The sequence below is a fragment of the Syngnathus floridae genome, chromosome 16 (assembly GCF_059516105.1).
Source record: "Syngnathus floridae isolate MCC-2025c chromosome 16, RoL_Sflo_1.0, whole genome shotgun sequence".
Classification (NCBI taxonomy): domain Eukaryota; kingdom Metazoa; phylum Chordata; class Actinopteri; order Syngnathiformes; family Syngnathidae; genus Syngnathus; species Syngnathus floridae.
In genome coordinates this window covers 11312553-11339986 of record NC_142428.1, presented here as the reverse complement: position 1 = coordinate 11339986, position 27434 = coordinate 11312553, and the positions used below count along the sequence as shown (strand labels likewise).

At 46.2% G+C, this 27434-nt stretch overlaps 2 protein-coding genes across 2 annotated transcripts in view; one reads left to right on the top strand and one right to left on the bottom strand.

Moving 5' to 3' along the window:
* The first annotated feature begins 1596 nt into the window (after positions 1–1596).
* LOC148385739 (estrogen receptor beta-like) lies at positions 1597–17172 on the top strand. Its single transcript, XM_088401461.1, has 8 exons — positions 1597–2065; positions 2579–2749; positions 3115–3290; positions 4375–4513; positions 5087–5220; positions 6269–6452; positions 7020–7241; positions 17058–17172. Exons 1-8 carry the CDS (start codon positions 1740–1742, stop codon positions 17170–17172), a joined length of 1467 nt encoding a protein of 488 aa, XP_088257587.1. The 5' UTR covers positions 1597–1739.
* A 1074-nt stretch (positions 17173–18246) lies between these two features.
* The window catches only part of syne2b (spectrin repeat containing, nuclear envelope 2b), a 75504-nt gene continuing 66316 nt past the window's right edge, over positions 18247–27434 (bottom strand). Inside the window, exons 75-90 of the mRNA XM_088401460.1 lie at positions 27273–27353; positions 26978–27064; positions 25366–25473; positions 25176–25276; positions 24650–24734; positions 23455–23755; positions 21786–21871; positions 21591–21716; positions 21501–21528; positions 21158–21348; positions 20496–20672; positions 20290–20418; positions 20129–20226; positions 19024–19189; positions 18915–18964; positions 18247–18770 (exon numbers count right to left, since the gene is read on the bottom strand). Of these exons, the coding sequence (XP_088257586.1) occupies positions 18545–18770; positions 18915–18964; positions 19024–19189; positions 20129–20226; positions 20290–20418; positions 20496–20672; positions 21158–21348; positions 21501–21528; positions 21591–21716; positions 21786–21871; positions 23455–23755; positions 24650–24734; positions 25176–25276; positions 25366–25473; positions 26978–27064; positions 27273–27353 (2040 nt within the window). The 3' untranslated portion in view covers positions 18247–18544. The remainder of the gene's footprint in view (positions 18771–18914; positions 18965–19023; positions 19190–20128; positions 20227–20289; positions 20419–20495; positions 20673–21157; positions 21349–21500; positions 21529–21590; positions 21717–21785; positions 21872–23454; positions 23756–24649; positions 24735–25175; positions 25277–25365; positions 25474–26977; positions 27065–27272; positions 27354–27434) is intronic.

Below are 27434 nucleotides of genomic sequence, written 5' to 3'. Positions count from 1 at the left end.
AGACCAGCTGGAGTGAATTACACGTTACATCCAAGGTAACGGGACCCAGAAATGCATTAACGACGACTGCTCTCCAGGAGGAAACTGGATGGCAGCTTTGGACAATACCGCTGTGTGCCAGGATGAGAGAGAGCCGTTTTCAAGGCGTGAGGGCTCTCCTACCAACATGGCTGCACCGTCGGACGGGACCTACTTCATTCAGAACGGATCGTGGTTTTGTGGTCACAAGAGTTGTCCGATGCTGCCTGCCAACTGGACACAAGTGTGTGCACCAGTGTGAGTGACTACACCTACAGACTAGAACATCATCAGCTGATGAAAACACAAGTACATATACAACTTCTTAGACGTGACAGATGTGATAATGATAATGAAATGTGGATTGCGTAGATGCTGTTCTGCTGAGCATGTTTTACGGAAACTTGTTGATTTGACCATCAAAAATGCTTCGCAAGTGATGGATACAATGATGTTCTGTTTCTGTGTTTTTCTTTTTCTTTTTTTATTGGTAGCATTCTGGTCGCCTAAGGCAGAGGGACCATGTGAGACTTTTCCTGCTAAATAATATCTGGCCAGCAGGTTTTTCGCTTACACAATAAGTTTGATCTGGGGTATTGAGGGAAAACCTCATCTTCACTGGAAATTGTTGCTATCATTGTTTGTTGTTTTTTATTTTTACTATTCTTCTTTCTTCGTGATATTTTCTTGCTTGCCTTTGTTGTTTAGGGTGGCATAATCATATGTTAAAACAGGAGGGAGATGTCAGGGTTTTCCAGATCATCTTTATCGTATGATTTATGTTGGAATGCAACCTGTAATAAATAACCTAGCTTGTCCCATCCCACACAAAGTTGTAAAACACCCCTTGCTATGTTTTGACTAGAGGTCAAGGGCTTTCTCTATTCAGTGCACTCTTACCCCCACTTTGTTTTTCTTAATAAATATGCTCTTGCGGGACGGAGAGTCGGACTTCATTCGATCATCGCTGTACGCACAGCGACGAATGGACTCTCCACCTGCAGGTGTCTAAAAGGACTTACTTGTCTCCCGTGTGGTTCTTGCAAAATAAGTTGGAGTGAGCACAACTCTAACAATACTCACCTATTATCTGTTGAGAGTTAGTACCCGGTAGCTGACTTTACGGGCTGGATCTTTGTCACTAGCGTATATCCTCGGCGGCGGTTCTCCGCACAAAGCAAATGTTGGTCAATTCGCAGACAAGCGCAGGCTGGCGAAGCTGCGAGAGGGAGGTCTGCGCCTGTCCGGGTGATCACAGTCGATTTAAGTAATGGCCAATCAAAGCGTCTCTTGTCATTGGACTGAATGGAGAATGGGCAGTTGCAAGGGCTTGACACCGCTTCTTCATCCACCGACTGATTATACGCCATCAGGAGCAACTGGGACTTCGGGACTGCTGCCCCCCTACCGCCCCCTTCAACTTCTAACTTCGGACTGCCACCCCCTACCGCCCCCTTCGTCCGCACCGCCCCCCTACCGCCCCCTTCGTCCTCACCGCCCCCCCCAGATCTTTCCACCGCCCCCAGGGGGGCGGTACCGCGCACTTTGGGAACCACTGTTCTAGACTGTTCAAGAGAACAGAAGAGAGAAAGAAGACATTGAAGCAATGCAAATAGCGTGTGGTGTGATGCTTTCTCTTTGTTTTGTGGCAGTCATCGTCTTCAGTGGAGGATGCAGTAGGCCTTCTTCAGCTTCCTCATCCCGTCCATCGCTGGTGTCCAATGGCGGACTGTCTGCACATGGCGCCATCTCCCGGGCCGGTTTGTGAGCCCCCAGCGCTGTTGCGGTTCCAAGAAGTGGACTCCAGCAAGGCCTCTGAGCTTCGGCGCTCACCGGCCGATGGCGGGCTAGAGCCGTGCAGCAGCTCGCCCTACGTTGACAGCAACCGCAACCCCCTGGCCATACAGAGTTATGGGAGAGCGGCTGCCGGCGACACGCCATCGCCCTTTTGGTCCGAGCCACCGCACGCCCTGCATCGTTCCTCGGTTCTTGCCTACAAGCATGCCGGCCCTCACTGGATGGACTCCAAAGGCTTCGTCAGCAACAGGTGAGTGCAAACAACTGACGCCATTTAGGGGTTGCCAGTTAGGGCTCGAGGGGGCTGGCCCAGGACCTTTGAGGTCTTTTACACCCTGTCCCAACATTTTAGTATACGACTTGGAAACTAGGCACCTTTACTGATTAATTTGTTGCAAAACATTTGAGCAATCTGGCATTTCTTTACAAAAACTGTTGCAATTTTAACAGCAATGCCAGTCTGTCTTTTTTACACATGCAACTTACAGATCAAAGTGGATTAAAGTCTTGCTAAAGAACCCACTATCTGAGAGTTGAAGAGGAGCGGATGTTTTTTCTTTTGCTTTGCTTTGCTTTGCTTTGCTTTGCTTTGTGAAGCCAAGAATAAAATGAATTTGGAAAGTTAGACGCTGACCGGCGAGTGGATGATTCTGTCAAATGCACACGGCAGCCGTCATCTTGGCGGCGCTGCAAAGTTGCACGAACATGTGGGATGATCGACGGCTGGCCGGACGCGCTTATGTTGAGCTGTCCTCTTTTGCAGCACCATCCTGGCATGTCCCAAAAAGATGGCCAGGCAACCCGAGGTTGGCACATGCAGAGTCAAGTCGGACACACACTTCTGCGCCGTATGCCATGACTTTGCGCCGGGGTACCATTACGGGGTTTTCGACCTGCGAGGGCTGCAAGGCTTTCTTCAAGGGAAGCATTCAAGGTGACGGCGAGACAGACCTGCCCGAAAGCTCCTATCGCACCAGACTGCAAAGGCTAGCCAGCGTATGCGCAGCGTCACCAATGTTTTTTGTGTCAGGCTCGCTCTAAAGGGTTGCAAAGATGTTGGTCAGACATTCCCAAACAGTTGTAACTGTCGCAAACATTCTTTCTTGCCAAAGATTTGAACATGTTCAAGACAAAATGTTTTACAACATTCAAATTGTTGTCCGACGTTGAGCAAGCCCTGAAGAAAAACCAACATTGGCTATGTGCGCGCTCACTTGCAAACCAGTGAGATACCGTCTAAATGGGGGAGGTGGGGGGCGGCGCGCGTCTTCTGCTCTCCCATGAGTTGACTTGTTGCAGAGTCCAACTTAAGAAGACAGACTTTAGGAATTCCTTGGCCTCTGATGAGCCCCCCACCATCTACCTGATGGAGGAGCTGAATAAGCCGTTCACAGAGGCCAGCATGATGATGCCGCTCACCAACCTGGCCGACAAGGAGCTCGTCCAAATGATCAGCTGGGCCAAGAAGATACCGGGTGAGACCGCGCCGCCCGCCGCTGCGGTTCAGGTTCATGTTTGCTGCATTCCAGGAAAGACGGCGAGTCAGATCCATCCTGCCCGGATTCTCCCACTCGCGACCTTCCGGGCCAGTACGAGTCCCCTTGACTCAGTGGCTCAAACACCTCGTCACATGACTACAATCTGTTTCTTAATCAACTTTTGCCATCCACACCATTGTCAAAATGAAGCCAGATGGGGAAGTCAGGCAGTGTTTTTTCCAGTCCATCCTCCTGGTCAGAAAAGTCTGTTTTCCTGGAATGCATCGTGAGTCCCTAAAGGGAAATGTGCTTTCGGGAGTTTGCAAACATATTTTTTAAGGTTGTGTTAAACTTATAATCATATTAATATCTAGTATTGGAGTGCTCGTGTGGATTGGTGGGTGGCGAAGAATGTGCAGGCAAACTGCATGAACTTGTTTTCTTCAAAGTGTTGTGGAATAGGCCCAGATAGGGAGTACCGGACGAGAACACCTCAAGGTCGGTGAGAAACGAGAACAACAGCACGTCTATGTGGCCGGGCTTCGCGGGGAAAACCCAACCGCCTGACCTCAGCAACACCTGGACGGGGAGGAGATGGCCATCGACCAATCATCTCACAATATTTTGCATGCTTTAATATTCATATTGTGTTTCTTCAAAATTGGGCAACCCGGAAGAATGTGTCGTCTTTTGGTGGTCACAAAAACGCACGAGTTTTAGTGTGAGGGACCCGGGACCCAGGCCTGTATTAGTGCGCTTTGTCAGGAATAAACAATTGGTAAATTTAGTCTGATTGATCTACTGGTCTTCTTTTTGACAGAACGAACTCGCAAAATTGTTAGGTGCGCCAGCGTGTAGATTAGGACATAGCAATTTATGTGTTAAGTGTTGATCGCAATTTGGAGTCAGATCAATAACTAAAATCCGTAACCTAACAGTCCCCCATTAGAGGCTACGTCCCCTTGGTTGGCACAACCCCAGGCGGTATCCGCTCTGTGTCGACATGGTCTTCCTCTCTGGGTTATGTTAATGGATCTTTTAGCTCATTTCAGAATTGATCTCTGTTTGTGCCTGTGCATAGGCTTCATGGAGCTGAGTCTGTCCGACCAAATCCAACTGCTCAAGTGCTGCTGGTTGGAAATCCTCATGTTGGGCCTGATATGGCGATCGGTTGACCATTCCGGGAAGCTCATCTTTTCGCCCGACTTTAAACTCAATAGGTCAGATCCAAAGTAGCTCACTCCGATTTTGAAAAAACGTGGAGTGCAAGATCATGACTTTTGAAAAACTTGTTCACACCGAGTGTGCTCTTGAAGCTGCATATTGCCAGCAGCCGTGTCGCAGATTTTGGTCGCCGACGCTCTTGAGCCGCCTAAAGCCAAACGTTGGTTTCCAGCTTTGTAAGGAGCACAAAAATGCGGCTTGGTGTCAGCAAATACAAAAACAAAAAGCTTCTGACGGAGCAGAGCTGGAAGGAGACGGAGCCCGGCGCCTTTCTCAAGCATAAAATCAAGGCAGCAAATGGCAAAAGCATCAACTCGAACAAAGCCCCGCTCGGCTCCGGTCAGACGCCGGCAGAATTGTCATCTTTATTCACCGGGCGTTTATCGAAGGCGCTTTGAAAGTAAAATAGCCCACCCTGCACGGACTAAAGAGTCAGAGGTGGCGCCTGTGCTCGTTTCGACGGAGAAAGACTGTTGTCAGCGCTTTGAGTCCCAAAATGAATTTGGCCGCCCAGAGGCACCATACATCTATGTATGCTGACTTTTGTACATGTGTGTGCTCACACGCAGAGAGGAAGGCGAGTGCGTGGAGGGCATTGTGGAGATCTTTGACATGCTGCTCGCGGCCACAGCCAGATTCCGAGAGCTCAAGCTGCAACGGGAAGAATACGTCTGCCTCAAGGCCATGATCCTCCTCAATTCAAGTCAGAACGCATGCACGCACGCACGCCCCCCCCCACCCCCCCCACCCCCAATTTCTTTTTTTTTTTTTTTTTTGAGGCCACGCTCCAAAAATTTTCCAAATGATGCAAAAAGCAGTTTTATGCAATTTGTTGAATGGTGCAGCACAGCAAACCAAATCAAGTGAAAAAAAACAAAGTGTACAAATATTCTCATGAATCCACATCCAGAAAGCGGGAACCCTGCCACAGTTTGGCTTTAAGCGCGGACGCTTCAGATCGTCCAAACTCCCGGGAGCCAGCTCGTTCACCAGCTTGCCCGCTCACAAGTTCCTGTGGCTAAAGGTGGATTTAGCAGGGTTCCGACTTTTTGGATCTGGATTGGACAACCTTTATTAAGATGCTAATTCCTTCTTCGTTCATTAAGAGGTTTCTTGAAAATGGCAATTGATCTCATGTTTGCGTATGCAACGTCGTTGTTTGGTGTAGCCATAATTGAACACTGCGCGTTTACAATAATGCATAGCAAGTGGAAAGTGTGGCAGAGAGTCACTTGAGGACAGTGGGAAAGACTTCTGCTCAAACTGTTTTGCACTGGCACTATTGTTTCGCTGTGAATGCTGTGAACGCTGTGAAGTTTAAGCCTAAGCCGGTGCTTCTCAATTGTTTTCTCATGAGTCCCCCCAAGAAAAGAAGATATTTTGCGGCCCCCCAACTCTCCTCTGCAACTATAGAGTCACTTGTCAAGAGTGCCTTAGCATAACATTGTATGCTTCATAACAATAGAGGAGACAACAAAAATTTTGCCGAATAACTTGAAGAACATATAGTGCTCACTGCACCCATTCTAACAATGAGAGCTCTAGCATCACCTACTCGACTAGATATTCTCTGGGGACACACGGCTTAAGCGGCACAGCAAGGTTCAGAGTTTTGAGTAAATGGTTTTCAACGCAGGCAAAGGTGTTGTCGTTTGGTTAGCACCGGATGGTTTTCAACGCAGGCAAAGGTGTTGTCGTATGGTTAGCGCCAGACTCGCTGGTGTGAGGGGACTACTTTGCTTTGCTTGCAGACATTTGCACGAGTTCCCCACTGACGTCTGAACAATTGGCCAGCAGGAAGAGACTTTTGCAGCTGTTGCACCGCGTGATTGACGCTCTGGTTTGGTCCATTTCCAAGACCGGCCTCAGCACCCAGCAGCAGACGCTAAGACTGGGACACCTCACCATGCTCCTCTCGCATATTCGACACGTCAGGTCTGTCGTTGCGCCACGCCACGCCCTGCCGTGCTTATGAGGTTTTCACCGTTTTTACACTATTCATTAGCTCGTCTTTTCCCCTCTAGTGTTAACATGAAGCTAGCAGGCTAAAGGCTAGGCTTCACTTGTCATCGTGTGTTGTATTTCTTTGAGTTCAGTTTGGTATCTTTCTCTACAGGTGTACAGCTCAGTGGCCTTGTGGTATGAGTGTCCACCCTGAGACTGGGAGGTCGTGGGTTCAATCCCTGGCCGAGTCATACCAAAAAGACTATAAATGGAACCCGATGCCACCCTGCTTGACACTCAGCATTAAGGGTTGGATTGGGGATGCTGTGAGGAGCTGCGCCCCACAGTCATTATTAATGCGCAATGTATAGCTTCCACTATGGAAGCTCGTCTGAGGACGACCGAGAGAGAGCACATATGCTGTCAAGTTGTGCACTGATGTGTGCGTAACGGTCGAGTGAGAATGCTAAACACGAGAAAAAGCCAATGCGGACAATTCAAACGAGACTGCGCCAATACGTGTTCTCAATGCTGCCGGTTGTTGTGTGGTCTCCTTAGCAACAAGGGCATGGACCATCTGTGCAACATGAAGCGGAAGAAGGTGGTGCTGGTGTACGACCTCCTGCTGGAGATGTTGGACACCGATGTGTCCAGGGCGCAGACGGCTGATGTGCCGCCACCTGAGACGTTGGCTTGCCATTCTTACCACCGCCCCCTACAAAGCCACACGCCCCTGGCCAGACCTGAGACGGCTTTTGGCGCCGTGCCGCAGGTGGACGGGTGAGGCGCCGCAGCTCCTTTGCTACTTTCAAACGAGGGCTGGCTTGACAGCAAACGTCTGTAGAAATCACATATCCAATTACGATCTATTATGATTCCTTGAAAAAGCAAATGACGTTCATCAAACTTGCTAGGGTTTTTTTTTTTTTCATGTCATATAAGGCTGTGAAAATTGCCCAGAAATGTTTCATTGAACTCCTCATTTCTCAGGGTTGGAAAAGTTGTAGAAAAAGTGATCAGCTTTGCATTGGCAAAATATTTTCTGACTGCAGCCAACTCACACACAAAAATACATTGAGTCCCTGTGGACTACCCGAATTCTGAAATTCTGAGACCTACCAGCTGCCACTTGGGTGGCTTGTGCCATCTGTTGCGTGTTCACAATGACGTCATCATTTCAAAAATTTATGTACCCTCTCTGGGGTGTGGGACTGAGAATTTCCCTTTGGGATGAATAAAGTTTGATCTAAATCTAAAAATGAGTACAAAAATAGATGTGAGGGTGACTTCCTTGGGTTGGTCTCTAGGAGGATTTGGTACTTTGGACCAATAAATCAGCACACACACACACACAAAATCTTTACAATCCATGCCTATGCAGGGGCCCCCCAAAATAATAAAAGTAAACAGAATACAGTCAAACCTCTACATACGAATTTAATTTGTTCCATGACCTACTTCGTATGTTGAAAAAGTCATATGTTGGATCAAATATTCCCATTAGAATACACTGTAATTCATTTAATTCGTTCCATAGCAAAAAACAATGATAACTCCATAATAAATACTGCAGACAATTACACATAGCAATAAAATACATGCATTACATCAGAGAGATGTAAAAAGACGACAACGAAATAAGCAATAAAAGGGGTTTTATTGTCACTGTAGCTTAGACACATAGAGATCAAAGTCAAAGTCAAAGTCAGCTTTATTGTCAATTTCTCCACATGCCAAAGACACACAAAGAAACCGAAATTTCGTTCCCCCCTATCCCACGGTGACAAGACATGGCTCACAACAGACAAACAAGTAAACAAGTATAACAAAAGCGTGCTGAATAAATAATGAATAAATAACACAATAAATAAATAAATAAATAAGAGGAGCAAAAAATAAAAAATAAAAAATAAAAATAAAAATAAATAAATAAATAAATAAAAAGGAGCAAGTGCGCGTACAGCAGACATTCCCGAAAATAGCGCAACAGTGCTGCACGCTACGCAGAAGGGGGTAGCGAGTTCAGGGCCCTAACAGTCTGGAGAAAGAAGCTGTTGGCGATACAGATGTTCTGTAACTTACTGTAAGTTACAGTATGTGAACTTCAAACTAAATTATCTTATTTATTTATTTATTTATTTATTATTTCATTTTATTTTATTTTTTTTATCCAACTACAACTTATAGAGATGATGAGATCCCCGTGATTGACCACTTTGAGGGTTAGGGTTCTGCTTGATTATCGTCAAAATTGATGAAACGTCTTTACGGCGATATTGTTTCGCAAGATCACTCACACGCACTCTGCGCTGATGTTTTTTCATGATTTCTTGTTTTAATTTTGAGGAAATCACCACCTTCTTCCTTCACTACCAACATTTGCGTTAGCCTTCTTGGGACGCTAACTGATGTCATCCCGACATGCCGCTCTTGTGGGCTAACCATGATGACATCGTATGTTGGGAATTACTATGGATGTTGAGTCTGTCTGAGTCTTCAGATGTTGAATATTTGATGTTGAATATTTGATCAAATTTCACATCGTATGTTGAAAAATTAAAATCCCCATTCCGCCCCAGTGCATTTCAAATGCACACAAAACAATTGAGAATTTGACAAAGTCAAATGATGGACAGCATTGCACATCACGCTGGCATTGCACACGCATGCATCTGCCTCAACTACTGTTCATTAGCCACTTGGCTTGTAGTTAATTAGTCAAGTCAAGTCAAGTTATTAGAACAGTAATTTGTAATTAGAACAGTTAACTCATCGAGTCACCTGGCAAACGCCTTCACTGGTTCCCTGTTCACAGAAGTTCAGTTCCCATCTCTTCTTTAGTCTTCATAGTAAGACAGTGTCAACGCGCAGAATTGCGAACGCTATTGCAATGCAATGAGTTAGCAACAATCATTGCTAATGCTAGCAGTTAGCATCCCCAATTTGCGCAAGAGGCTAACTCACCACGAAAAGTGCAAAAGTGATCAAAACCTCGGCGCACTCCCACCAACTTGGCTCCTGCTGGCCCCCTGTGTTCACTGACCTGTACACTCGGCTTTTTGATGTGTTCTAAATAATCTCTTGGGTTGAATGATGGCACTCGGTGCTTGTCACCTGCAACACCTTCTCTCCGCCAACTCTCCAAAAGGTGTGGTCTCGTTTCCTATTGGAGTTAATTTCTTCCCACACAAGACTGCACTAAAGGCTAAGTCTTCCATGTACACTTCTATTGACTTGGATACCTATTAACTTGGATACCCTTTTCTGTGAAAGCCGAATATAATTCAAACTAGAATTCGCAGTTTCTGTAGAAATTGCATGTGAAGGCGAAGAGGCTGAACAAAAACTTGGGGAATGCTACAGAATGATGTTTAAAGTTGGAACGGGTTGAATCGGTCAGAAAATGTAGACATTAGAAGGGAAAATGGCAATTTTGTCAAATTTGGCATGAATTTTAAAGTTGAAATTTGGAATTTTTTGTTAGGGTTTTACAGAGTATCCTTATCGTATGATTATGTTGGAATGCAACCGGTAATGAATCCCATTCTATACAAGGTCGTAAAACACCCCCTGATATGTTTTGACAAGAGCACAAGGGCTTCCTATTCAGTCTACTCTTGCCCCCACTCTTTCTCTTAATAAATATGTCCTTGCAGTTGGGAGAGCTTCAGACTTCACTCCATCAACGTGTGAACTCTCCATCTGCAGGTGTCTAAAAGAACTTGCTTGTCTCTCGTGTGGTTCTTGCGAAATAAGTTGGAGTGAGCAAATCTCTAACATTTTTGGTCAGTAGGAAGTTTTGAAATACACTGCTCAAAAGAATTAAAGGAACACTTAAAAACACATTAGATTTCAATGGTGAAAGTTTTTGGTGGGGGATACCTATACTGATATGAACAATTTAATGTCTCAGGAACAAAAGGATGCCACATCTTTTGATGGAAATAAAGGTTTTCAGCCTACAGAGGGCTCAGTATATACACACCCCAAAAATCAAAGTGAAAAAATGATATGGCAGGCTTGTCCATTTTGCCTAATTCAATTTCTGTAACTCAAAATTCTTTTCAATATCTTGTGTGGCCCCCACGAGCTTGACAACGTCGCAGCATGCGCCTAATGAGACGACGGATGGTGTCTTGTGAGATGTCCTCCTAAGGGCATCAGTGAGCTCCTGTAAAGTCTGAGCAGCAACCTGGCGGCGTATGATGGACCGAAACATTATGTCCCAGAGGTGTTCTATCGGGTTTAGATCAGGAGATCGCGAGGGTCATTCAATTGTGTCAATTCCTTCATCCTCCAGATACTGTCTGCATACTCTTGCCACAATAGGTCAGGCATTGTTGTGGATCAGGAGGAACCCAGGACCTACTGCACCAGCGTAGGGTCTGACCATGGGTGCAAGGATTTCACCCTGATACCTAATGGCAGTCAGACTGCCGTTCTCTAGCCTGTAGAGGTCTGTTCGTCCCTCCATGTAAATGCCTCCCAAGACCATCACTGACCCACCACCAAACCGGTCATGCTGAATGATGTTGCAGCAGCATAGCGCTCTCCTTGGCTTCTCCAGACCCTTTCACGTCTATCACGGGTGCTCAGGGTAAACCTGCTCTCATCAGTGAAAAGCACAGGGTGCCAGTGGCGGACTTGCCAATTCTGGTGTTCTATGGCAAATGCCAATTGAGCACAGGGTACACTACAGGACGTCGTGCCCTGAGGCCACCCTCGTGAAGTCTGTTTCTGACTGTTTGGGCAGAGACATTCACACCAGTAGCCTGCTGGAGGTCATTCTGCAGGGCTCGGGCAGTGCTCAACCTGTTTCTCCTTGCACAAAGCAGCAGATATCGGTCCTGCTGATGGAATGAGGACCGTCTACGGCCCTGTCCAGCTCTCCTAGAGTAACTGCCTATCTCCTGGAATCTCCTCCATGCTCTGGAGATTGTACTGGGAGACATATCCAATATTCTTGCAACAGCACACATGGATGTGCCATCCTGGTGGAGTTGGATAATCTGCGCAACTTCAGAAGGGTTAAGATGGTCCCGGTCGTGATAATGACTCTAGCTAAAGCCAACACTTGTGGAAAAACAGTTAAAAAAGATCAAGAGGGAGGAACTTGAAATGGCCTCCACCTGCAAAACCAGTCTTGTTTTGGGGGCCATCTCGTTGTTGCCCCTCTAATGCACCTGTTGTTAGTTTAATCAACACCAATGCAGCTGAAACTTTTTAACAACCCCCTCTGCCACATACCTGACCAAAACTTTATCAGAAAAGTCTAATTGAATTCATGCCATACCTTGATAAAAAATTGTTCCTTTAGTTTTTTTGAGCAGTGTAGGTGGGAATAAGAATCAGTTGAATCGGTTAAAAAAATGTAGAAATTAGAAGGGGAAAATGGGATTTTGGAGAAATTTTAAAAAGTGAAAATGTTAAATGATTTAATCATAAGAAGTTTAGTAACTCATACTTTTGAATCCTTAAGTTGAAACCTGTTGAATCAGACATTATTTTTAAAAGTTAGAGCAGATGTTGAATGGCCCATAGAGAATGAATCTGGAAAAAATGTACGCAAAAAAAATTTGAAATTCGGAACGAAATGATAACTACAGGTTCAAAACCCATACTTTGTAACGTAAAAGTTGAAACGGGTTGAATTGGACAACTATTGTGGAAATTAGAGCAGATGTTAAATGGCCCATAGAGAATGAATGGGGGAAAAAGTGAAACTTTGGGAAAAAAATGCACCCAAAAAATTTTATCTTTGGAACAAAACAAAGACTATAGGTTAATAATACTCACTTTGGGATTCTAAAATTGAAACCAGTTGAATGAGACAGAAATTGTAAAAGTTAGAGCAAATGTTATAGAGAATGAATGAGGAAAGTTTGGCTGGAAATTTGCGAACTTTGCGTAAACCAAACCTGGGCAAATTAAGGCCCGCGGGCCACATCTGGCCCTTTGTGCGTCCCTGTCCGGCCCGCATGAGGCCAATCGTAATTTTAAAAAATAATAAAAAAATTAGTGTCATGCGTACAATACAACTGTTTCGCTTTTAATTTGAAAGGCGTCGCACTTCCGTGTAGCGTACGTGTATGTGAGCTGTGCGTGAAGGTGAACAGTGCGAAGTAATGCTGCCCGAGAAACGTGTGCTGACCCTCAGAAATGAAAAGTTGACAAGGAGTGTTGGGTTGACAATATTTATCTGAAATCAATCTCGGAGACGGTAGGTCTTTCTTGGCTTAGCGTTTTCTCCTGCGCAGAAGGGCGCACCCCAGACACACGCAGCAAGTGTGGCTGAGATTCGCACTCTGCTCTGAGTTTAGCCGTGCCTTTATTGAGAGAGAAACAAAGGGGCAAGTGTACATGGTCAAATAGGTTTCCAGACAGGAAGAACATTCCATAGTTATATCCCATTACCACAGAACACAGGGGGTACTCTTATGGACGGGGCAGTATGGACGTCTCATGACCATTAGCTCAACAAAGACGTAGTCTTTAGTGCCTCTGGGAATACATTGCTGTGCCGTACTCATGACTTCAACTTAAATAAGACCTTTGTCCGCTTCAGCCGTCCCATGACAATCACATGATCTGCACATGTCTAGCTAACTGTGGGGCTTATTGTATAGCGCGGCTAATGACTGCCATATGCCCCCAAGTCATTCTCACGAGGCCAGATGGTCACATACTGCGGAGAATCTTGCACACAAAAGTAGTTACATAGAATCCAATGATAAAAAGTATATTATTTCCAACAAGGAGCACCGTGTTTTCAACAAGACATGGACTGCCAAGTATTTCTTTACAGAAATGAAAGGTAAAGCCATGTGCCTGATTTGTGGTACACAGGTCGCTGTGTTTAAAGAATATAATTTGAGTCGCCACTACACGACCAAGCATGAGAAAAATTACATCTGTCTGCTAATCAGGGTGCTTCAGAGGCTGATGCATTGCTAGCAAAACTGCAAGCCCAACAAGGACTTTTTATCAGACTTCACACCCAGAGATGCACCGGATTTGTCATTTGAGGAAAAGTTAAAGAAGTTAAGAATAAATTGTACTGATTAATAATTGTTTTTTTATTTGACCTTTGCACCACAATTTCACATAGCTTAATATAAACATAAACAGAATAATTGTATTCTTCTAATTACCAGTACCAACTATTTAAAATAAATAATTTAGTGCATTTTACAATGGAAGAAAATTGAGCAGGTTTAAGTTATCGTAGGTGTGGCCCTCTGACACAACTCAGGTTTTTCATGTGGCCCCTTGTAAAAATTAATTGCCCACCCCTGGCGTAAACCATACAATTCTGGAATGAAGGAGATGGAAAACCTAATGGCATGAATGTGTGGAATATATGAACATTGGAATGAGGTGAATTGGATGAACTATGAAAGACTATGGAAGAAGAGAAATGTTGAAAGGTGAAATTCTGGCTCAAAATTAGTGAATTTTGTGAAAACGGTAAATTTGTGCATAGAAAAAAATGGAACCCCTAATGACATGAATATCTGGAATATGTGTAAAGTGAAAGGAGGTAATTCACCTCCTCCTTGGGAAAGAAAATGAGAAATAATGAATGTGCCACCATCTCGCCCGCAAGGCAACCTCGATTGCCAGAGATGTGAGTCACCCGGCTCACTCCTTGTTTGACCTTCTGCCCTCTGGGAAGAGGTACAGGAGCCTGCGCTCCCGCACCACCAGACTCGCCAACAGCTTCTTTCTCCAGGCTGTTAGGGCCCTGAACTCGCTACCCCCTTCTGCGTAGCGTGCGGCACTGTTGCGCTATTTTCGGGAATGTCTGCTGTACGCGTTTTTATTTATTTATTGTTGTGTTATTTATTCATTATTTATTCAGCACGCTTTTGTTATACTTGTTTACTGTTTGTCTGTTGTGAGCCATGTCTTGTCACCGTGGGATAGGGGGGAACGAAATTTCGGTTTCTTTGTGTGTCTTTGGCATGTGGAGAAATTGACAATAAAGCTGACTTTGACTTTGACTTTGACTTTGAAATAAAGAGCCGTTTACCAAACCCACGTCTTTCCTTGTACTTTGTTAACGCTACAATATAGTTATATACTAGATCTGTGGAATAACGATGAGGCTGACGTCAGGGCACACGCGCGGCGTTGTTGACAAAGGACAAGGAATTTGATCGATGGATTTGATGATTTGGAGTGACACCGATGGTTTGACAATATTATTGCTTATATGATAGTTATTTGATATATAATTTATATATCGTTATATGGGCCTGTGGAATATTTTGAAATGCAAGCTCCATCAGCGGCGCGCACCCGGCCGGCGTTGCTGACATAAGTTAAAAAAAAAGTTAAAAGGACGATTGATTAATTTAATGAATTGGAGTGACACAGATGGTTTTATAAACGTGTTATTTATGTAATAGTTATTTGAATAACTCTGAATGTTATGTCAGGCCCGTTCTCAGCTCTTCGTTTGTGTTTATGTCACGTTAGCATACCTATCGTTTAGCCTGTTGTTACTCGTTCATGTCCTCGGTGTTGGATTTTGTCGAATAAATTTCCCCCAAAATGCGACTTATTCTCCGAGCAACTTATATATGTTTTTTTTTCACGTTATTGTGCATTTTACAGCTAATGCGACCTATATTCAGGAGCGACTTTTAGTCCGAAAAATACAGTAAATACTTGGGAATGCTTGAGAATGATGTTTGGAATTGGAATGGGTTAAATTGGTCAAGTAATGTTGGAATTAGAAGGAAACTTTCTTTTTGTAAAGTTTTGTGTGAATTTTAAAGTTGAAAATTATTAAATTTTACTAAGTAGGAAGTTTTGGAATAGATAGGCATAAGATGAACAGTTAAAAGTTGGAATGGGTTGAATTGAGAAACTAGAAGAGAAAAACAAAATTTTGCGGAATTTTGTGTGAATTTTAAAAGTGACAATCCTCCCAATGTGATTTGAATGTGTCACGACTCGTCCCCGATCATGTCCATATTGTCATCGTTTTGTCCGTGTGTCTGTGTGCTCGCCCCTCCCCTCCTGTGTGCCCATGATCAGTGGGATAATTCTCACCTGCCTCTCATTACCTGTCTCGTATTTAAGTCCTGTCTGCGTGTCACTCCCCTGTCGGATCATTGTTGTCTTGTTGCTGTCATTGTCAATGTCACTCTGTCTTTTTGTTTCACGTCTCCCTCTGTTCAGTTTCTGTTGCTGGTTTTGTTAGTCAGTTACGTCAGTCTGCCAAATCTGTTAGTTTCTGTTCGTCAATAAACCCTGGTCCAAGCTGCACTTGGTCGCCTTGCTCTATTTCCATTCCGATCCGTGACAGAATGAGCTGAATGATGTGAATTTCAAATGGTAACAATGTAAATGTGAAATGTCGAATGTGCCATTAAGAACAAATGGGGAAAATTTGGCTGAAAATTTGTAAATTTTGCGAAAACTGATCATTTTTGCTGTGAGACAAATCCAAGTACGTCCCCTTCACATTAATAAAGGACAGTAATAACGTGTGAAGGCCTTCGCCTTCACAAAAGAGAGTACATGAAGTATATATACGTAATACCTGCAATTTTTATTTTTTCATTTAGCAAAACGGGTGGCACAATAGTTAGTACGTCCACGTTCAGAGGGTGCGAGTTCAATTCCACCACCCTGTGTGGAGTTTGCATGTTCTCCCCATACTGGCCTGGCTTTTCTCCGTGCATTCCGGTTTCCTCCCATATCCCAAAAACATGCATGGTTGGCTTATTGAGCACTCCAGCCCGTAAGTGTAAGTGCGAGTAAGTTCGTCTCTGTGCCCTACGATAGGCTGGCAACCAGTTCTAGGTGTCCCCCGCCTACTGCCCGATGACTACTGGGATAGGCTTCAACACACCCGTGACCCCTGTGGGGACAAGTGGTATAGAACAGCGGTCCCCAACCTTTTTTGCGCCACAGACCGGTTACATGTCAGATATTTTCACGGACCGGCCTTTATATAAATATGTAAATAAACAATTTCACATAGATAGGATGTTAGAAAGGGAAGCAGGGTTTTCTGTGCTTTTTTGGCAATCTCGGGATATTCTGCCTTGATTTTTCTTAGAAGTTGTAGCCTCTTCTTCTGTCTCCTCATTGGGCCGTTTCCTCTTTCCAAAGAAGATTTCCAAACATCTCTTTTTCTTATTCATTTTTGCTAGCTTCGCGGGCTCGAGCGGGGTAACATGTCACGTGACCGGGTCTCCGTGTCAAGAGGCACAGATGCAGCGACAGATATTATTGGGAGAGAATCGTCAATTTTTTTTATAGTTTTCAAAATAAATTCTTACTTATTTTTGCTAGATTTGCGGGCTCGACTGGGGAGGGGTTTGATCTGAATTAATTAATCGTCGATAAATTATTTAATTTTTTTTCTGTGCGGTACCAAATGACCCACGGACCGGTCCGCGGCCGAGTGGTTCGGGAGCACTGGTATAGAAAATGGATGGATGGATGGATGGATGGATGGATGGATGGATGGATGGATGGATGGATGGATGGATGGATGGATGGATGGATGGATTTAGCAAAACGTACTTCCCAGCCCTCTTGTGTCATTTGAGTGTTGGCTTTGTTTGTTGTGTTCAGCTTTGTTCCAGTGGAGGCGTGGATGTTGGATCTGGGGGACCCCGCCTCTACTTCAGACTTTGGCGTTCCAGATGCCATTGCCATGGAAACATCTCTGAACGCACTACTAGACTGAGTCGAGGTTGAATGCAGTCTACGAAAAAAAGTGCATCCGAGCCACCTTCAGCAACACGGCTTCCCAATTGTCACGATGGAGCCAAATACAACTGAAGCTTCATTTTTTTCGTCGTATTCTAAATGGACGATCGAGACCATAGGAAGTTAAATGACTAGCTTAGTGCTAATTATTTTATTTCCACGACTAATTTAAAGGTGTTTGATGAGAAGTCAGAACAGCACTCCATTGTGCAACCACAGAGACGGCGATCGGTAAGGGCTATTTGATCTTTATGACTGCTTATGCTAATAGGAAAGGACGTCCCTACATGATCGCTACCCCAATTGGTGATATAATGTGTTTTTTAAATACTATCATATTAATTTTCACCCAGAACAATGTTATTCCCAAAATACAAACAAGTGTATCTTGGTACCTATTTCCCTACTGCAATTTCTCAATACACTCGTATGCACGGCTCTGATTTTATGACACTCCCAAGACTTTCTAAGCAATGCATGCACTTTTGAGGTTAATGCGCCAAATTCTGGACCCCAAAGTCTGCGTGAAATCGAGGTTCAGCCCGAACATGTTGCTGTGGCAGCACAAGAATGAATTGGAAAGGAAATCTCCAAGATGGAAACTATCAGCTTGAATTAGAGGCATCTCCAACAAAGGACAACAGTTTCCCATCTTTAACTTTGGCACTTTGCAAGTGAAAGGCATGGTTGGGCTCAGAACATTCTGGCATCATTCTTCGGGTTCGTGAAGCGCGGTCTGTCTAATCCGTGGCCAAGTATTCGGCCGAATGCGAGAAGCTCATCAGATCGGAGCAAACATTTGAGAATTCATCCTCACGTCAAGGGACACAAATTGGTATTTGGCAACATTTTGCCGGTCTGTTGTTTTGTTCAAGCTGAACAAAACTGGAATCGTCTGTCTGTCAGTCCATCATGTTATTCTAACTGCGCTTTTGTCAGTAAATTTCCTAGCCGAAAAAGTAGTCAGGAGTAGTCCTTTTGTCTTCTGTGAACGGCACATGCCAAGTCGTTGTCTTCTTTGTGAGTCCCTCTCACACATGCGCACACAACCCAGCATTGGAATGTTTATTCATCACGTTACCGTACGGGATTCCACCAATAAAAGTCAACATGTGGAAACTGTACACCTTGTCATTCTTGTCTCTGTGGCAACGATGCTGAGGGATTGTTTACATCCGTGTGTTCCATGCAACCCTTCAAACCGCACACACACTTATAGACACACTTATGTATACACACACAGACACAGGAACGGAATCGCACAAAGCGCGAGTGCATTTGGATACTTTGAAACAGGGAATGAAACGATAAAAGCATTGGGAGAAGTCAGGCAGACGGGACGGGCTCGGTCACGTGGGCGGGTGTCCGTTGCTGTCGCGCAGCAAGGAGTTGAAGGAGAGTGCAAAGTTGGTGGCTCGCGAGCCTCCATAGAGCGACGGCCACTCGTGAGATGGCGCCACCAAGAACGCCAAGGCCAGCGGGAGGACCACCAACAGGACGCGCTGCAACAGGGGCCGGCAGACGGGGAGGTCCCCGCTGCTCTCATTGCTCCCACCGCTCCCCCCGGCTCGCTCCCTGCAAGGAAAAACAGAAACTGGTATGGCAACTTGGTGAATTAGGAAAGTAGTAGCTGCTATTTTCTTGGCGTATGAAGTACAGACATGCAGTACACACAAGCTTTCCATCAGTCTTTTGAAATGTGCATGTGCAAAAAAGTACCTTGTATGCATGGGTGCCTGTCCATAATCATTTGGCTCCTTCCCTTCCTCCTGAGACACACAGAGTCACACAAAGTGCATTGCGTAGTCCACCAAAGCCAGTGGCCTACCTCGTGCCGTCCAAGGGTGCGCAGGTCTCGGTCGAGGAGTTTGCCGACGTGCCTGAGGACCAGTTTCACCTCGTTGCCCACGGTGTGAACTTTCTCCTCGGCCTCTACGCAGTTCTCGTTGTCGGGGTCCGCCAGGGACATGCGGTCAGAGGAGGCCGTGCCTCCCCTGCCATCATGAAAAGGGGAAAAAACAAATTCAATTGGTTTTATTATAAAGTCATTTTCCTTTTAATTTCAGTAGTTTTGTATCATTTTGAACCAAAATCGCTGAATTTTTATAGTTATGTTAAAACCGAAGACGAGTCGCTCGGAGGAGGCAACTTCCTGCCTTGCCTCCTTGGTAAGGCTTGTTTGATCTATAGACCATCAGCTTAACTACGGAGATTAGTTAATATAGCCACAGTGTTTGAATACTTAAACAGCGACATAGAGACAGACAGCAGTTCACGCTGTGGCTATATTAACTAATTTCCGTAGTTAAGCTGATGTATATAATATCTAATGTTTTTTGTCATCTGTCTGTAACATCGTGTTTCTTTACATTAACAAAACGACTTTGAAAAGAGACCCAATGGAGGCAATAAAAAAAACTTCTCCAGCCTTATGGCAGGGAGCGCTACTGATCCCGGGATGCTTCATGCGCCCACCTGTAGAATAAGTGATCTCCACTTCAAATTTAAAGTGAACAACTGAGGAGCAGTCATCCATTTATTTCATTTTACATTCGTTTTTGTTTTGTTTTTACATTTCATTTTCCAATGGAGGATTACATATGCAAACTCAAATGATTTTCAACTATGGATTTTCGGTCGAAGCAAGAGGTCATCAGTAAAGAAAGACCAACTCCGGAGTTAAAACCTTTGATTCGGACAACAAGACTTCGGAGCATGTCTTTTCAAACGGAGTGGTACGCACGAGCGAAAACAAGTTTTTGATTCCATTTGCATTATTGTGTTTTTATGTGTGAAGACTGCTGATATGGGATTTTGATTAAAATGAATAAGCTACTCTAGAGCAGCGTTCCCCAACCTTTTTTGTGACACGGTTAGGTGTCGGACAAATTTTACCCGGGGGGGGGGGTGACGTCCCTCGTAATGAACCTCACCGCACGTCACTGGAGCCCGCCCGCAGAAGCAGCTGTGTGCCCGCGTCGTGCAGAGAAGAGGCAGCCGCCTGACGCTCCCACAATTGCTCCCATACAGCCTAGGGGGCGCCCAAGAGCGCCGTTAGCAACCCGTGCGGCGGATAAGCGCAACGCCTCCTTACCTCCACCGTGTGGCACTGCTCCAGCAGGGCGGCGTAGGAGAGCGGCGGCTGTCGCTGGCTCACTGCACCGAGTTTTTGCTCCACTTGAGTCAGCCACAAAAGCAAGGAATGCAGCAAGCAGTGGAACTCCTGAAAAGAAGCAAAAACGAAATCCGTGTCGAGGTGGCGCCTGTTTGACGAGGAAGAGGTGAGCCGCGGTGCCGCACCTGACACTGCATGAGTGCGGCGCGAAGCCCCGCCTCCCAGTGTTCTAGCGCGCCGCAGGCTCGCATCCAGCTGCGATTGGCTGAGCCCAGCCCCGCCTTCAGCTCCCTCAGATGACCAATGGCCAGGTTGAGTGAGATCAGGGCGCGTTTGCGGACGCCAAACGCCTTCTGCATCTCCTGATCCACAAAATGGGTACAGTGCAAAGCACCAGAATGTCTTTGTCTGCCAGTCGGACAGAAGACGGCTCCTCAGCAAGTGCACACATGCATGTCAGATGTCAAAGTTGAAAACCACAATTCACACTTTGGACAACAAAGCCTAAGTGATACAAGCAAGTATCAGGAATGTGGCCGGGGGGAAGCCTTTCCTTTCGCGACGCTTGTTCAGCGAGATTCAATGAAGCAAAATGCTTGCACGCCTACGCTTACTGCTGCAGCAAAGCAAGTTGGGCCACAGATCAAAGTTAGGTCGCCCTTTAGCCGAGTGGCGAGTGTCAAACCAGTGTTGCCCATACCACGTCGGCGTCCAAATGCTCAGAGTCATGCTCAGTATTCTTTGAGCGCGAGGAAGAGCTACAGGCAAGTGATTCCCGGTTGCACAAGTGCGCTCGACCTGATGATGTGCGTCCAAACTCCCAGAGAGAAGAAATAAAGGCTCGTACCTTGAGCGCCCTGACGTTGTCCTCAAACGATTTGAGGCCGGTGGAGGGCGGGATCTTCTGCAGCGCCTCCAGCTCGGGTAGCTTTCTGTCCAGCCAGGAAGTGACGTCACGCAGGTCGGCACTTAGCCACTGCCACGAGTTCTTGCGTTGGATGTCCTGGGCCTGCGACACCTCCCAGCACTCAATCACGCCTACGTGGATGCAACAAGATAGTTCCAGAAACCACGGGCCAAACTCCCTCACCAGATGGTGAACGACAATAGTCAAGACCAGGGAGCAGAGCGTTTCATATGGAGTCGTTGCTCAAATACAAAGCACTTTGTGAATGTTACGCGATTGGAACGCGACAGTTCCATGTCAGCAGGTGGAACCTGCTTGAGGGAAGGGAAACCGATGCGAGGTGAGAGATGCATAAGGAGTGCTATGCTCTCACCCGTTGTCCCTGTGCGTTGTCTGCTGTGCCGCTGGTCAGGGCTTCCGCTTCCTGCTCGCCGTCGAAGATCGACTTAACTCTTTTGACATCGTGGATGCTTCCGCTGCACTCGGACATCAGCTGTACCTGATCGCATGGCCCCATGTCAACAAACAACGCAATGAGTCATACTGTCACACGCTATGGCTTCCTTACGTAGCCTTGCCGGTGGAAACTACTACTGCAGACTTTTCGGCTAAGCGCTGTCCTCCGCGGTGAGGTGGGACCATTCATGGACGTCACTGCGGAAGGCACATTGAAACACGTTTCAGGCAACCAAAGTAGCAAAGTGAGTCACGCCATGTATGTGTGGGGAGGTGAGGAGGCTGATTTTAAAGCGGAGCAGATGGGGCTGTGCTGGCTTATAGAGGAAGGTAGTAGTAGTAGTAGATCTGCTGTTGCTGCTGCTGCCATCACTATATGGAATTTTCTGATTAAGCTACAGCCTGTGTTACCCGACTCCAGATACGAAAATGAAAAGGAAATTGTGAAGTACGGATGTTGGTAAAGGAAGAAAGTATTTGTGGTTGGATACTTTTGCCTCCTGATCAATGTTCCCTCTAATTTTTCTAGTGTCTGTGCAAACACACAAGCTCCCTGTGCACACTGTGGACCACTGTGCGGAACACCAGATTAAATAAATAAGTAAATTAATGAATAAATAAATAAACAAATAAATAAATATTGTCAATGAGAACTTCGACTCGGGGTCGGATTATGTTTTGTGACAGCTCGTTCCTTTTCTGTCGGTCTTTTGCACTCTCCCACAATAATGTACCGATCCCCTGTCCCATATTGAGTCTTTGTACAATTCCAACAGCTTTCAAATTACATTTCTGCTGAATGTGACGCTTGAGGTAGCCAAACTTCGATTCAGTCCATATTTTTCCCTCCGTAAACTCGCCCACCGCTTTGGCTTCACTGCATGTTTTGCATTGTAGACCGTTCTCGCTCAAAAAAAATCACACCCAGTTTCACCGTTTGTTCTTTTATTTGCACACAGTCCGACAACCATTCCATCTTTAAAGAACCGCCGCATCTCTTATTTACTTTGGCTCGTTCGTTTTGCCATGATTAGGGGTTAGCTAACTTAGTATTTGCATCTCTTGACTCCGCCGCAGTGTTTTTAGCTAGCTGACCTGCACAGCACGGATGGGCAGGACACATTTTCAGGCACTGTCTCTCACGACTCGACCCCGGTCGTCCTATGTGGTCTCTATGTTGTTATGGTTTCTGTTCGCGTCTCTGTTTACTCGCTCCTCCCCTCCTGTGTATGCCCATCATGATCATGATCAGTGTGATCACCCTCACCTGCCTCTCGTTACCTGTCGTGTATTTAAGTCCTGTCTGCTTCTCACTCATTATTTCATGTCTCTCGTCTCTGTTCTCGTTATTCTTGTCTCCAGTCTTCGTCTCTGTTAGTTTCTGTACCTGTCTGCGATTCGGTCTGTCTGTTCCCCCTCATCTTCCCTTCCAACTCCCTTTTCCCTCAATAAATCCTGGTCCAAGCTGCATTTGGTCGCCCTGCTCCATTCCATCTGTGACACTGTCAATGCTATGATTGGCTATGTAGCGTAAGTGAACCATATCATATGATTGGCTGGACACCTGTCAATCACTGATTTACACTATAAAAAGGCACAGAAAGAAAATCATTGGTCCACTTAATTAGATTAGATTACAACTAACATTAGATATTAACCAATCAGTGTATCCTGGATTTTATTTTGTGTGCAGCATGGCGTTTCTTGTGCAGAGAGATTTTTCGAGCAGTGCGTAATCGCGCAGCTGCACAGCTTAGAGGGAACACTGCCCCTGATGTTACCTGACAGGGCACTGATGGAGGCCACATCTTCGGCATCCTCGTATGTCAAGGACCCTCCCACATCCACTGTGTGGGATGGAGTGGGATGGAGTCCACTCGAGCGTGATGGAGTCCATTCGAGTGGGATGGAGTCCACACCAACCGGGGTCTCTCTTCCAGAAAGTTCTAGAGGCGGCAGCAGGATCCGGTACGCGGCCCCAGGTTTGGCCACGTCCTTCTCCGAGTCGCTCCACAAAGACATTGGGCCACCGGCGTTGAGTGTGTTCTCCTGCTCAGATGGCTCCTCCTTCAGCGCTTCAACCTACAGCAAGACAGGCCCTTTGAATTGGGGAACATGCCTAAGTTCTTCATGTTGACTGTGCGCAGCGTGGCCAGGCCGCTGACAAGGCGGAAGTTGAGCAGTCCCAATTGCGGAGCGAGAGGATTGACTTGATAGCAATCAGTCCTATGCTTGCCCATGTTCTCGCACTTCCATGGCTTATCTGCAGAGCATTACGCCAGAGTCATACTCTGGATACACACAAGTCCAACCGCCTCAAGTCCACGTTTGTAGATCAACGAAAACATCCAGAAAGACTGTACGTGTCGTCAGACTTTTGAATACAGATTCATCATGTCCCTATACAGTGAGATTAAAAAATACGTTTCACATAAATCAATAATCGATTAATCATCTCGAGACCTTGCTAAACTTAAAAATGTCCTGCTGGCATCTCTGTTCACAAGCGTCCGTGCCCACCAATTACCGAGAGTTGAGTGGACAAAATGCTCTTTTTTGCCTTAGACGTCCTACGACTCCACAGACACGAGGCCAACCGACATCACACTCAAAAGGATTGGACGTCAGCCGGCAACGTTGATGTCCGTACACCTTGCACCGACATTGAGCTATCTTGTATCATTCGCTTGTATTTGCTGCTGTTGTTCTGCTTGTGTTCAAGTAGCACCTGTTTGATGGCTCATAATGATATCTCAGTTCAGGCCCGTCTATGGGTTGTCCCACTCTGTGTTAGCATTAGGCTAGCAGATGGTTTTCATTACAAATGTGCGAATTTCTAGATTTGAAGCATGCGCCACGAGTTCAGGTGGCACTCCCGTTCATTTTATTGGCAGAGCAAAAAAAATGAGTGGTCCCCAGACATCAAATTCGGCTTGAGGAAGTGCTAATCAAGAGCTTTCTTGTCGATTTTTCTACCTGATAAGTCGCCAGCCTCTTGCAGTCATCTTCCGACTTCCAGAAGCCGCCGCCGAGCACCACCGCCTCCTCAGCCGGAGACCTCCTGCAGGGAACATACATTCACACTTCATTCTACCCCTCGCCACTTTCTTTCGTCCGGTGCAGGGAAGCCATCTTGGCCATTGGCGGACAGGTTCTCCTAAAATGGCACATGCATGTAAACGGAATAATAAATTCATCAACAACGAATTTGGCCGCAACAGTGCTTTGATCGCCAACAAATCGTTTGGGGACAAATAAAATGGGATTTCCATGAGTGACGGCAGATGGGTGAGAACCTCACCCCAAAATGGTGAAGCCGCAACAGAGCCCCGATTCTTAAGGCCAAAAACCCAGCCAAGTGTTGCTTTCAGCCACAGGTGTTTCGACTCAAGCGGTAGGTAAATGTAGCAGTTGAGGCAGTTTTTTGGCTTTGTCGACCCCACCTCTACGTAACAGCAAAGAAACGTCTCATCATCCATGACATTGCGCTATCAAGCGTTACCGTGGCATCGACGGCAGCAGCGCCTTGGCTCCTTGACCCAGCGTGCTGACGACAGTGGCCCACATCACATCTCGCTGCTCGCTCGACTGCCACTCCAACTCCTGAACAAACAAAACTTGATTAACAACTTCATACGTGAGTGAACCCTAACCCTCATGCCCGGGAAAATCCGTAGGTGGGTGAGTCGTACCTCCCGGCACAGTCTTTGGACAGCAGCCAGGTCTGTCCCCGCCGGCGTTTTGGTCAGCACGTTGCCATGATGACAACTCATGTCATATTCACAGGTGACGGGCTGCACCTAATGAGGTGACCAGGGAAAGATGTACACACAAGAGCTCTCCTTGAGAGGGTGTGCAATGTCTCCCTCATGTCGAGGTGGGAGGAGGTTCTCATTTATTGCCTCGTAAATTCAATATGCTCGTGTTTTTGCTACCGTTTGTTCAGACAATGCGGACTGGACAGCAGCATTTTGAACTGGTGCCATCCCGCGCCGTAAATTCGAGCCAATGAGCCAACAACCTTGTGGCTAGTCCCGAACGCTATGGTCACCGTTGTGGTCGACATGTGGGAAGTGCAAAGAATCCAAGCGTCTGTGAGTGGTATTATTGGGTTATTATTCCCGTAATGAGCAAAAGACACAAAGAGACGTGAATCACTGCTGCAGATTTATTGAATATACAAGAGCGAGTCAGGAAGGAAAAGAGCAAGATCTTATTCATGCAGACCTATCAAGACTTCATGCTGACAGGTAAAAAAAAAACTTGCACATGGTGACTTTAATGGAAAGTAATGCTCATGTCATCGGCCGTCAGTTGAATGATTAAACACGTCAAAGAGCATCTGCGCGGCCTTCGGGCCCCGTCTCATCGCGAATGTTTGCAAAGCTCAGACGTGGCGTGTGGAAAACACAAACAGCTGATTAGCATAGTAGCAAACAGAGTCACCACGTGTGTCCATTAGGGTGTGCTTCCTTAAAACCCTACTCCCAAAAAAAAAACACGTCAGGTTCATGCGGGTCGCCGGCTCTCATGCTCAACCCATGCATACAAGTGACATCGTTCACGCCACTCTCCGGATTAACTTTAGCCTATCCCATGCCAACTAGCCAATGGTGTCGCTGCGGGAGCACGATGATACGATTTGTTTGCAATTGAACATTCATGTGTAGGAACGTTCATAGCGCAAATACCCGTGCATCGGATAAGTGCAGATTACGCATCTAAATCATGCCCTACTCAGCCATTTGGGAGGAGCTGGCGTCATGGCGCTGATATAGCGCCTGCTAAGGTTGCATAAAATTGTCGTAGGTCCTCAGCAAACGCCTGGCTGGGCTATGAATCATCTGGGGCTAGGTGGTACACATTTTGACAACAGTCAATCAGGTTTTTTTTTACCCCCCCTCTAGAAAACGCCAGCCCCACCTTACGATGATTTGGATGCGTCATGGGCTTCTTCCGGGCTTTGAACGAATCCAACAAGGGAACAAAGCAATACTCAGTGGTGTCGCGCTTCCAAGGCCCAACCGGCCAGGTCTTGTCTGAGCTTTGCTTTTCTGGAGTCAATTCCAAGTGCGTCGTGATCATCGTCAGTGTCGGTGATCGGTTCTTTGTCCTTGGGTCTAGAATGGGGTATCAGCTGGGGCTCAAACCTGACATCACTAACTTGAGCCAGCGGGACGTCGGAGGTGTAGTAAAGGCTCCAATTCTAACTCGTGAAGAAGACTTGGAGGCTTTCTACATCTACCAGAGTGAGCATCTCTGCTGGGAAGCAGCTGCACTTTTGGAGTCGGTGGAGGTGTTTACCATGGCTTCGGGGTCCTTGGGATGTGTGACAGACTCCAGCGAGGATGACAAATCCTCAAAGCAATTCTGCTCTGTGGCGTCTGAAGCCTAAAGAAACGAAACAAGCAGGCAAGCAATCGGCCTGGTGAGTCGGCACACTCTGCTCCTTCCTTTCATCTGGCGTGTTCTCTCATCGAGGAAGTTTTGGGGCTGGCTGGCATTGCGCTTCATTTATTTGGACGTCCGGAACACACGAGATTGGTCTCGGTGGGGAAACACTGCTCGGCACACGGCTTTTCCAGTATCATGAGGTTACCTCTTGACTTTGTTCGGGTGAAGCTTGGCTCCTTTCTGGCATGCTGACCTCGCTCCTCTCAGGCATGCTGCCCTCATGAGGCTGACAACCAAAAAGACAACATGTGGTCAGACCAATAATCACTTGTTTTAGTCACCGCAAACTTGAGTCCTTGCAGAAGAG